The sequence below is a fragment of the Dromaius novaehollandiae genome, chromosome 1 (genome assembly GCF_036370855.1).
Source record: "Dromaius novaehollandiae isolate bDroNov1 chromosome 1, bDroNov1.hap1, whole genome shotgun sequence".
NCBI classification, from domain to species: domain Eukaryota; kingdom Metazoa; phylum Chordata; class Aves; order Casuariiformes; family Dromaiidae; genus Dromaius; species Dromaius novaehollandiae.
The window spans coordinates 178,639,813-178,652,728 of NC_088098.1; the positions used below are offsets into that span (position 1 = coordinate 178,639,813).

At 36.2% G+C, this 12,916-nt stretch overlaps 1 protein-coding gene across 4 annotated transcripts in view; it reads left to right on the forward strand.

Annotated features, from left to right (window-relative positions):
• PCDH9 (protocadherin 9) overlaps positions 1–12,916 on the forward strand; it is a 678,566-nt gene that overhangs the window by 421,386 nt on the left and 244,264 nt on the right. For 2 of the 4 annotated variants that reach the window (XM_064504775.1, XM_026097894.2), the window contains one exon: positions 12,069–12,270. In XM_064504775.1, the coding sequence (XP_064360845.1) occupies positions 12,069–12,270 (202 nt within the window). The remainder of the gene's footprint in view (positions 1–12,068; positions 12,271–12,916) is intronic. The other 2 variants (XM_026097895.2, XM_026097896.2) reach the window with 1 other exon arrangement.

Genomic DNA, 12,916 nt, shown 5'->3' on the forward strand with positions numbered 1-12,916 from the left:
TATTGTTTTTACTGAAATCAATATTGCATAAAATGTGAAACGTGAATGTTGTGCTTGTCAGTTTGTCTAACAAAAAGCTAGCATTTGCAAAATACATGTAAATTACCTTCAAAATGTTAGTAAATGTTGGGCTCAAAAGTCAGCAGTGTTTGGCTGTATCTGTGTTAATAGAAGTGGTTGTATGTTATAGGTGGAAAGTGCACAAATGAGACCATCAACTTCAAACTTTGGGATCAAAGGTGATGGCATCCAACAAATTCTGTGAAATGAGAAACTTGGTAGTACATAAATTAGACAAAATATGCACCAATCACTAAATGCTTTATGGTGGAACTGAATATCCAGTGCTCTGTTTTCTTCATTTTTGTATACATGTAGTATTGGAGAAGTCACAATTAGGCCAAGATCATATGAAGGTCTGAATTCTCGAATGAGTGACTTAGTGAATAAATTCCTAGTGGAAGCTAAGCAGAAGTAGATAGTGTCAGTTGACATAAGTTCAAAGACTCCTGCAAAGTCATTCTTTTAGACCAGAGGAAAAAAGATAGAGGTTCACCTGTGTGAGTTTGGTTTATCAACACTAAGCTGAGCTGGCACAAATTAGGTTAGATCATCAGCACCAGAATATGAACACTGGCTGTCAAACTTGTCTTTGAGCCTATTTCAAGGGGAGCTGTGACACTGGCAGCATTTTCTAAAACTATCAGGATAGTCAGAGTTCTTGTTTTCTCTCTAACTTTTAATGTGTCAGGAGCATGCCATATGTAATTTGTGGAAAATATTAAAAACTGGATGAAGTCTAGTAACAATAGTGATTCTTGTCAGCTCTCATTTTATTTCTACTTGAGGCCAGCAGAGAATACATTTCTAATAAGTTACTCTCACAATAAGATACTCTTGCAGCTACTGTGAGAGTGTCTGCTGTTTTGATAGCTCAGTGGTATTCCTGACTTCTTGATATAGGTGATTTCCACGCTGAAAGGCCTTATTTTTTCCTCTTTCTTTTTCATCTTGTTTGATCCTAAATGGCATTTCAGCTGCCTTACTGGCTATGCGGCTGAAGCATGTTTTGTAACTTTCAAGAAATCTCTGTGTGGAAACAGCTTAACAAAGTTACTCTTCATTTTATGTCTTTTATTTTGCACTATAATTTAATTTGCTGAAGGATGTTTTATAAGTTCCTGGAAAATTCTGTGAGGAAACAACTTAACAAAGTTACTCTTTATTTTGTATCTTTTATTTTGCACTCTAATTTCATGTAGCAGAGATTTGCCGTTTACACTCAATAGTCAGCATGACACTGGAATGAAAGACCCACTATCAAAACAAGAAGGCCCATTCAGTCCCTGAAAGATTGAATGTAGTCAGTATTTGTTGTAATATGTATTGTTCTCTGAAGAATCTTAAGGGAAAAATGTGAGTTTTTCTTTTCATTTTTTGTAGCTTGTGTTTACGTATGCAAAATGAAAAGTCCAAAGGTTTACAGTTCAGTACAGAAATACAGAAAGTTTAGAATTCTGCTCATAGGAACATCCTGTCCCAAGTAACAAAATAGGGGTCTTCATGGCAAAAATGCTTTATTGTCTACTTCTTTTTCTAGTACAGATGCAGATATGTTTTGCCAGAGGTGTTTTAATTAACCTACTCTATGTGAAATCAATTGCGATAATAATATTAGTTTTGAGATTAAAATATTGTGGAAATCACATTTTTCCCAGGATGCACCAGCATAACCGTATTATCCTTGACAATCATGTCCACTTTCAGCTTTTCCACGGTGGATCCATTTATCTAACATGACAGCTATAGTGTCTATTGTGTTAATAGATGTACAGCTGCTTTCCAGAATCATCGCATGCAAAAGGTCCTATCCTCAAAGGGCAGTGCTGCTGCTGTTTCTGCTTTTGGTGCTTGCAGGAGAAGACATGACTGATGACTCAGAATTAATTGTAACCCAGTGAGCTGTCAGTGACAGATACCTATTACATGCACTAGTACTAGTTCAGGAGGCAATGTTCTAGTATACTATTCCCCCTGCAGCATCCCTAAATTGAGAGGCTCCTTTCTTGCCCCCCTCCCACCCCCACGCTAATACAAGATATCCTTGGAATCACTGTGAGAATGCAGGGCTCTTTCAGCACCTATTAATCTTTGTTTTAACTGGGACTAATATGATCTTTTGTTAGTTGTACTTCCTCAAAATAACATAAATAAAAGTGAGTATTTACATTATGATGTTGATATGGGTCCTGATTGTTTTAGACTAGGGACATTTAAAGGATGTCCTTTTTTTTTTTCTTTTGTTAATCTGACTGCCTTTAAAGTCTGATTGCATAGAACTTCTTAGTGGATGGCTGGTCGTTTGCTGGTGATTTTAAACTATGTTTTTCTTCCTCTCATATAGCACAATAGTAAACCAAGTATTCAAATCCTGAGTTTAATTTTCATATAGAGTGAGGGTTGCATCCCCCCGGATGAAAGATTGCTGCCTTTACGCAAGAGCCATGGCCTGCTTCATTTCCAAGGTTATATGTCACACCGAAGAACGCTAGTGGAAGAGAATACTAAATAGATTTTTATCAGCTCATTGTTTTTCCCGAAGATCCCTGGGAAGTTTCCTGCTTCCTAGTACTACATAACTTTGCATTTCTGCTGTAGTGACTGACGGTGATGAAAGCATAAATATACAGCACTTCTGTCACACAGTAATTGTCAGCTTTGCCAATAAGATGCAATATCAAGAACAATTATTGACATGATACCATGCCATACTACATTATTCAATACAATTAACAAACCTTAGTTGATGGCGTACTTCTATAACTCATTAAATAGCTATAAACATATTTTATGCTGATATGATAAATATAATTACAAATATAGCAGTCAACATTTTCACTGTTCTATGTCATGTGTGTAAGATCATAATAGGCTTTTTTCTTCTTTTATAAGCAGCCTACAAATTATCTGCATTCCTCAGATGGGAAAAATTCTCAATCTTTTTTTCTCACATTAAAAAATGTAATTTATAGGTAAAATAAAGTCCCCCCAAATTTATTACCATATTCATGTTACTGAAGCCAGATGAGATCTGTGGAATGTAAATCAGGGAATAATTTATTATTATAATTAAACTTGAAAAATTTGAGCAACAGCTGTTTCTACATTTTAATAGTTCATATACATTATTGATCAACACATGCTTTTACTAATGTAAAACTTCTGAGAGTGTAGAGAAGTTATGCTGGTCATAGGTATAATTGGAACAGTGCTTCTGCAATGGTTCTTCAGTTGAGTGCACTTGTAATGCGCATTATGTGTTTTCCTAGGAGGAGCTCATCACCCAAAGCAGACTAACAGAAATAGATTGAAGATCATTGAAATCTTTAAATGACTAAAGATCATGTAAAATATGATTCTATTATAACTGAATTGTTTATATGTGAAATTCTTTACATGCAAAAAAGCAATGCAAATAAGCTCTTTTTATAAAACATGCCAGAATAACAGATAAGGCAGTTCACCGTCAGTGTGGTATCTTGTTGCCAGTGAGATCCATTTCTTCATGGTGCTGTATCCTAATACTTAATGGCAGCTAATATTTTGAGTGTTTGATATCCAAAGTCAGGTGCCTAAATAGTTACAAATGTAGTGATGTAGTGTAGATCCTTCTTTCCTTACTGGTAGGCTAACTTAGGGCATTTAAATTTGAAAATATTGGATTTTATGTCACTCTGCTGTCAAGGAATATAACAATGGAGTTATCAACGGGATTAATCTTTCTTGACTTCAGTGTTCTAATAGTTAAATGTCTTAAGTTAATTTAGTCATCCATAGCCAATGATAAAATATATATACCTCAAGAAGGTATTCTACCTTATCATTCTTAGAATGCTTTTTTTAGGATCACATGAATGTCTCACTAGAGCTGCTTTTCTTCTCCATTGACTACAAAAGGCATTTAGACAGCTATTCTAGACTAATTTTTAAGAAGTATGTACAAAATTATTGCATTTTTAATGAACTCCTTCTCAGGATTATCATTTTCCCCAGAGTTTCTGTTAAGAAACACTTGATAAGTGTAGTGAATTATAGTTTACTATCCTGTAGCAATTTGGATTAATAATATTCCTGAACATTTGCTAATGCTTTAGCTGAGCTGTCTACTGTTAGCTGGTTATTTTCTTTTATGTTTTATTCCATACAGCAGTCTCCCCACATATCTTTCCACTCATCTGAGCTAATAATTTGTCTAATCATGGGCCTAGAACTGATTTTCTGAGTCTCAGTTAACTGGGGGGAGGGGATATGGTAGGGCTCTTAAGACTGAAGTTGCTGAAAATTTATTAGTATTTCATCTAACTCCCCGGTTGAGCAAGGTAATATTCTGATTTAGATTAGATTAAATTGTACCACTCAGCTTTCTTGTTGGGTCAAATTTACCTTGCAGTCAAGATGATTGTAGATGGATAGCAGCCCTTATTAGGAAAAGGAGTATTCACCTTCTAATTGAATATTAGGTAGGCAAAACTTGAAATAAAATAAATGGTAGTGCTGTGTTTAGTGTCTTTAGTTATAAGTTTGCCAGTATTTCCATTGTCCAATAATAATAAAAAAATCTGATAAAAACAGGAATAAAGCACAAAGACTGTAGTTTCATGAGATAAGTTAAAAGAATGTCACCACATAGAAAAGGGAGAAGGTGTTATTGCCACAAATGATGACTGGAACCACAAGACTTGACTGGAGGTCTTTCTGTATTCACTGTCTGACTGCAGAGTGAAAATAACTCCCCAGCCAAAGGTGCTGCTTGTTCCCCACACTTAAATGTGCTTGGGACCATCCAGCGCTGGTTTCCCCCATGCAGAATGGGCAGGCTGTAGCTGAGGCAGTCTGCCTTTGAGTTCGACTGTACCTCTTAAGAAAAGGCCAGTCACCTGCTTACCACTGTGGCCTAAGCAGCCAGAGGGATTTGATAGGGGATTATATTTATAGTCCCTCTTGGTATATTACAGTGTAATTTACTGAATTTTATGGAATTTTAGTGCCATGAATTGAGTGGAAGAAATTTAATGATTATCTGATGTGTTCTGCAATTAATACCACCCCTGTTACCTTAGGGGGAAAAATAAGTGACTACCTGACTAACCTCCAAGCTGCAATAGGTGATATGAAGGTGTGGCATGGTATGAAGCTGTGGCATGCAGAAGCAGCATGAATTCCCTTTTCCCATTCCCTTAGTTTAGCCTGAGAGACTGCTGGAGCTTTTGTCCACCCTGTCATGTTGGTTCTGTGGGTGACAGATCTGGGAGGGCACAGACAAGGGGCCATGCCATGAGACAAGCAGGATCCTAGATAAAGGAGTGCCGTGGGTTCTGCACTAACGAGTCTCATTTACATATGGCCAAGACGAAAGATGAAGAATCCCTTTTCTCTTTTAGCAAATTGCGGGGATCTATTGTACAATGTGTACATAATGCAGAGTTGAGCCAAGATTATTTGGAAGAAGCAAAGGAGCCTATCACTAAAAAAGTAGAATGGTTTTATCTCTTATTCCTATCCTTCTGCAAGCTTGAGTGAAACAAGGAGGAGGAAGGTGAGTATAAATGATCACTGGGCTGAGTTATATGAATCCTTATTCAAGGGGATTTGTGCCCTGCCAGCAGGGAACATAATACTTTCAAAAAAAGGTCGCAGTCCAGGAGTGATGCTTTGGCGATTCATCTTTCCAGTTTGGGAAAGAGAGGGTAGAGTGCAGATTTTAAGAGGTTTTCATTAAGTGAACCAGAATTTAAAAAAATATGTCACAAAGCATTGTTTATTTATAAAAGCAGACTAGTGCAGCAATCACATGTTAATTCAGAGACCTTGCCAGTTCTTTCTATGGAGCAAATACAAACATAAATATTTGTGTGTAAGTGCACTGGTGTATTTTAATTTAAAAAGAATCTCCTTATCTCACATCATTTTATAGAAAGAAAGAGATTTAACTATAGCTTCCAGATATGAAGTGTAGTGGTGGCCAGTACATTTTTTCTCCTCTGCCTTAAAACTGATATTAATCTGTTTTTGGTGACTTGACTAAGGAAAGGAAAAGAAAGGGGAATCCATGCTTCTTCTTCATGCTACAGCTTTATACCATGTATATCAAATTTACAGGCTTGATCTCATCACACGATTATATCCATATTTTAATCTATGAACGAGGAGCCTGTGTTTTGATTGAGAGAGCTACAAACTTTATCAAACAGACATTTTCCACAAAGGACCTCAAAAGAACCATGGTTGTTTCCTGCATCTTCATAACATTTTCTTAAAATTGTACTCAGACAATATCTTCTTCCTCATCACCATTTCATAAGCTTTTTAGAGTGTTTGTCTACTGTTTTCTCTTGATCTTATTTTAATAGGTTTCTTCTCTGCCTTCTTTATTCATGAGTGAGGTGTTTCAGTGAAATATAACATGTATAGATTCTTGTTTCTTTTCCATAAAAGTATATTGTTTTTCATGTTTCATTTCTGAGCCTCCTCCATATCTTGAATAGTTTTATTCTGCTGCAAGAAAAATGTTGCCAGAAAATATCTTTCTTGTTTTTCTTTTGTAATGGTCTTTTGTCACCATTATGCAAAGTATGACATAATAGTTCAGACAGAAAAGGGAAAGAATTTATGTTGATGTAAATCTTTTCCATATATGAAACAAAAGATCTTACATATATTGAAGATGTGTGATGCTTGAATGCATATTCTAATATGCAAACATATGGCCCATTCTGTACAGCTTAATTTTGCTTGGTGTGGGTGAGGTGGTCTGATGACTTCTACTTGTCTGGAAAAAGCAGTAATCAACGCTCTTAACTTAAAACTATAATGAGGGGACAATTGGGCATTTTGTCTGAAGTACTTGCTTTGTTAACTGAAGAACCGACTCAGTTCAAATTCAGCAGGTTATCTTTGCAACAATTCAGTGCAGAAATGTTTTTTTAATTGTAGCCTGTTTTATAACAATGGATAGCGTCCTTTGCCAATTCTGTCACTGTGAGACATTCAGGGATGGAACAATAGTATAATTATTTCTTGGACCCCTGATTAGTAAAAACAATACAATAATTGCATAAAGCTTGAAAGTCTAATTTTCAGAATAAAACAGTCTTACCACACAAAAGCTCCTCTTAATGCAGATTTCATAACTGCCTACAGTCTAGTAGCCATCATTCTGGTACATAATTAGAAGTAAAATGCATTTTAGAAGCCAGAATACAATGAAAAGCACTGAACAGTTTTGAAGACTAGTCCTTATACTTCATACATTACAGCTCTGTCTGCAACACGGCTTGTAACTCATCTGCCATAGCACATGTCAAGCACTCGACACCGTATGCCATGGTCTTTCCTCCACTCAAAATTTTCAGCACAGGTCAGCAAAATAGTTTACACTATTTGCAGTCCACTAGCTGCCTGTGAGTGAGGGTTCCTGGGAAAACGAGAGGAGAAAAAACAGCTCAGTCTTACAAGCAATACCCAAACCTCACTGGTATTGCCTCATGGAAAAAGCCATGCTCAGGCAAAATTCCTGCCATTTTTTTTGCTTAAGTAAGGATTTTAGGTTTGTAACTTTAATTCTCTGTGCCACTTTCTAACATAATAGGTTTATATGGATTAAAATTACAAATTATGGTATCAGAATACATTTTAGAAAGCTAGTACTGTGGGAAATAAAGTACGTAGGTACAACATTATATTTTGAGACTAATATGCAGCTTTGGAAATTATGAAACTACTCCAGATATTTCTAGCTTTTTTTTATTACTATTTTCAATTAGAATCTCTCATAGCCAGACAACAAAAGTGAGAGAAATGTGACAGAAGAATATGTGGAAGAAAAAAAAGATAAGCTGTGACTAAGATGTAATTTTAAAATGTTTTCAGTATCTCCAAAGAAAACATTGTAATAAGGAAAAATGCCATATGCTATAGCAAATGCAATTTCTACTTTACTGTATTTGAACAATAAGATTAGGAATATTCCTGCTCTCCCCACCTCAAAAAAAAGAAAAAGGCATTTTACTGATATTTCCATTGGCATATTGAAGATACTACAACTATTATTTATATCCAGTAATTTAGCAAATTACAGTTGTTAGAAAGTGCTAGGTATGTGGTGGTTTCTTGGGGTTTTGCTGGTGGTTTTTTGGTTTTGGGTTTGGGTTTTTTCGGTAGTGAGAAAGCAGCAGCTAGGCCAGTTCCATGTGTGGTTGATTTGCTATAATTTTGTTGTTACTATGATTAAGAAAAGTATCGTCTCTCTGGCAAGCTGGTCTGAAACATCTCCAGAAAAAAAATTGTGTTCCTATTGCACCTGAACTGTCCTTTTATCAGCACCAGAGTTTGCTATCCTTTATCACCATCTAAGATATAGAATTAATTCTTCTCTGCCTTTATCACCAGCTAAGATACAGAATTAATTCTTCTCTGTATCACTTGTGGGTGTGAAATCATGCTTTGCCTGGCTGAGCCTTATAGAATCTGCTACAGTAGATGATTAGTAGAAGAATGATTCAATGACTGATTCCAATTGTTTTCCTGATTTTTAACACTCAACCCAGGTTCAAAATGTATTGAGTCAAATTGTCCTGGATTATAAATTTAAATTGCATTTAGACCAGGTAAAATCATGTCCTTTCAACTAAGTTTCCCTTTCAGTTTTGGCATTCACATAATAAGGCTATGACTTTTTTTCTGAGTAAGATAAAGATTGGATGTTTTTCATGACATAAAGGAAACCCATACATTATTCTTCCCCCCCCCCCCCCACCAATTATGATTTAGAATTGAATATGTCACAGAGGTCAGACCTGAATTTTGGCCAAGGGGTGTGTATCTGAACCATAACTCCACCCCATGCTATATGCAATCTTGCATATGCTATACCATAATTAAAATCATAATTGCTTCTTATTGATCCCAGTGTTGTACCTACTATAAACCTCATTACTTAGAGTAACTTGGTTCTGGGTTTTAGTAAAAAAAATTCAAATCTGCATTTGGTTAAGTGAAATATAAATATAAACACAGTGTAAGCAGGTTGTGGGATTTTCTTCCAAAAGAAGAGTCCCTGATCCTATAGAAAAGAGAAGAATTTCAGTTTGATTTTTGAGAAAGCATTGTGAATGCTGTACATTTAGAGCACCTGTTTATTTCAGGCATATGATGTGTCCAAGGAGTCTGGAAGGGAAGGACAGTCATGCAATCTAGCTTGCCTCAGTCTCCTGGACACTTTGGAGACTGGTGGGAGGCATTCCCACCCCTGTTGTGAGCAGCTAATTTAGCTGGATCAGCTGGCTCTCCAGTAGGTCGGCAGTCTTCTCTTGCAAGTATTTTGAAATGCCTAAATTAAGCATTTGCTTAAGTTTCTCTTTGTAGAAAGGTTTTTTTTCCCCCCTCACTGTTTTGATGGCATGGCTTAGTCTTGAGTTTCTTACCTGGCCACATGCCGTCTGTTCATCATCTCTGAAACTCATGATTTGTGGGGTCCTCAGGGAGAGCCTCAGAAAGCCATATAACCAAACCAAGTTTTTTTTTTTTTTTTTTCCTTATCCCTTAAAGATTGAGCTTAAAAATTTATTGGACTATCAGCTAAGGAGCTTCCAGCGTTAGTGTTAGGCCTCTGACTTTTTGCTGGCTGACTGGCAGCCTGTCAGTGTAAACTCACAATAGAATTTGACTAGTACAAGGAGGTTTTTTGTAAAACAGGGGCATTATTTTTGCTACATAACTCATGAAACTTTGGACATTTTTTAAATTACATATTTTCTGTTTATTTGGGTGGCTAATTTATTGCAGAGATGTAAGTATGCGTAATCTTGAATTGAAATTTTCATCTAATCCCTTATTTTAATAATTTATTTTCTCAGTCATTCATACTTTCTAATGTAATCTTTTAGTTCAAAACAATGAAAACAATGATGGCAATTTCCTTTTCCTCTGCTGCTTACTGTTTTTACTAGTGCTATAAATTCTTATGTAGGCAGAACCAGAACTCTACATCTGGGTTACTGGAAATAAGTATAGGAAGAGGAGATTTTAAATTGTGTAGTTAAGTATATTCTTGTTCTGTTCATATTCAAAGGAAAGAATTGTCTGGTAATACAAAAATATGTTCAGATGGCAACGCCAGAATGAAAAAGTTGTAAGAAAAGTAACAAAGTGTGAGCTAAAAGTTTCCTTAGTCATACTATGTAGAGTTAGATCTTCACCTGATGTAAACTAACACAACTCAGTAACTTCGGAGGATCTATTTGGTTTTGCTATAGCTAAACCTAAAGCTAGGAAAGGAACTTAAAAGCAAAATACTAATTACAAAATCATAGCCAAGAGCAAATAGTATCACATTTATTCCTATATTGAATTACACAGTAATCCAAAATTGACTTAATCAACTATCTGTGTCCACCCAAGGGAAATTAATAAAAAGAAGCCTGGTAGAGGATATTGATCATCATATAAAATGGTAGTAATTACCATAACCAAATAGTTTTTAATAAGTAAACATACAGTCGATACTCTCTAGGTTTTTCTCATCTTAAAAAAAGAGGATGGAAAAAAAAGAGAATCAGAGCCTCGTGCTTTTTCCGTTGACTTCAGGAAGATTATTTGGATTTTGGGATGGGATACAGCTCGCTTAATTTTAACTACTTAAAAATAGGTATCTAAGTGTAAGATACCTATTGCATATCTGCCTGATGCTCCTTTCTCTATGACTGTGTAGAGACCTTGAATGATTAGCTTAGGTGCAATCCCTAACCTTTAGATAGTTAATAATAATTGATAAGAAAGTCAGCACTAAACCAGAGTTGCTAAGCTTAATGCAAACTCTGTGAATCTCTTCCTCATTCTAAAGTGTTCTAGCTAACCAGATCACTCAGGCTCCCTACTGCTGAAAGTCATTTTTGAGGGAAGATATGCTTAACTTGATTTAACCACTCTCTTGAGATGCTCTTGAACTAGTTGTTTCCAGTGCTTCAGAGATGCAGTATTCTGATCCATGAAGTGCTGTTTTATTCCTTTCATGAATCCCGCAGTCACTGTTGTTAAACAGTTCACAGCAGTACTATCGGCTCTGCAGCTCGTGGGGAATCACTGAATCAGTCTGTGGCCACAATCCACAAAGTCAGGCTATTTCTCTAGAAGAGAGAGATTCAAATAAATGTTTAACTAAACCAAGTGTACACTGTGGATTTTTTTTTCTTTTTTTGAGTCAAATTCCTTTTTTTTCCCCTAAGATTAGGAAAATTTTAATTCTGGCTCTCATTTACTGTTGCTTTGAGCAAAGCACTTGTTCTTTATTTTTATTTCTCTTACCAAAGGGATGATGGTTTATTCCATCATTGCACTCTATGATTCTTTGCTGACCATTGTGATTTCACAGATATGTTATCAATGCTAAATATCCGTATTAGTTAGATAACTGATATCAGTTAAATATCCATATAGATATATATCTTTCTATTCCTGGAAGATGATAAAGAAAAATATTTATTGGTTTGTTTAACTTCAGTGTTTTTTTTCCAGTATGAACAGTGATAATAAATGTTTTTACCTCAGAAGTTTATCTACTTTTTACATTTTCCAGTAATGTTTGCTGTTCGTAGCATAGTTTGCAAAGGTTTCTGCTTCTCAGAATGAGTTTTCATAGATCATGCTTTTAAAATCATAAGAAAGAAATCTAAATGTCTACTGATCACATTCTTATGGGAAGCTTACTTCACAGATGAGCGTGTGGAGACCTTTGAATTTTTGCTCTCCTGCCTGCTGTCTTCCCTGGGTTGCTCTAAAGGCAAGCAAAAAGAAAAAAAGAAACAAACTGACAAACAAAACCAAGAATAACAATAACAATAAATTAGCATTTATGAGGCGATTGTAATTCTTGGGTTTTTTTGTCATTTTTGGTTTTTTTTTCTTTTTTTGGGAATCTATTTGTATTTAACAAGTAGGAAAAAAAAAAAAAAAGAGTTCAGGAGAACAGAAAGAAGAGCACTAATCAGCATGTCCTGTGCTCTTCTTTGTAGTCCCAGCGCCGTGTTACATTTCACCTCCCCGATGGCTCCCAGGAAAGCTGCAGTGACAGTGGTCTGGGAGACCACGAGCCGGTGGGTGGTGGAACCCTGATCTCACACCCTCTCCCTCTGGTTCAGCCGCAGGACGAATTCTACGACCAGGCCTCACCGGACAAGAGGACTGAAGCTGACGGCAACTCCGACCCCAACTCCGGTGAGTCGCTGCCAGTTCTCTGCTCGTTTTCATTCCTTCTGTAACTCACTAACGGATTCCTTCATTCCTTTGCAACTGTAGAGATGTCTGCAAGCACGTACATGAATATTCAGTCATCTTAGTTCATCACGCTTGGTAGCTTAGATAGCACGGTTTGCCTGAAATACCTCATGTTATAATTTTGACTGTACAAACAAAAACATGTTTGATGAGAAAAAAACAGCTACAAACAGAATGCACAGTGAGTGAGAAAGGCTGGGAGGAAGGAAATTGTACCAGGTAACAAGCTTTTCTTGGTAGCTGTTTGCAGTGTGGTTTGTATTTAGCTTTGCACTTCATTTTAGGAAAGTCCTTCTGAATGCACATTTAAAGAACAAGGACACGTAGGCTGCACGAGCTGTTAGGCTAACCTAGGAAGCAGTAAATCAGCAAAGTGCTGAAAAATGCAACAAACTCAGATTTCTGTAACATACACATAATTCACCCCTCTAATGGCAAGGTACACAGAGCTTCTTTGTTAGCTTGGAGTGGCGGGGTGTTTTGCTTTTTGGAATTATTGGATATGCATTTTTATAAAAATATTAAGCATGTGCAGTTTGCCACATTTGGAAACCTCTTCCTTTCTTCCCTTTTCCTTCTCAAGAAT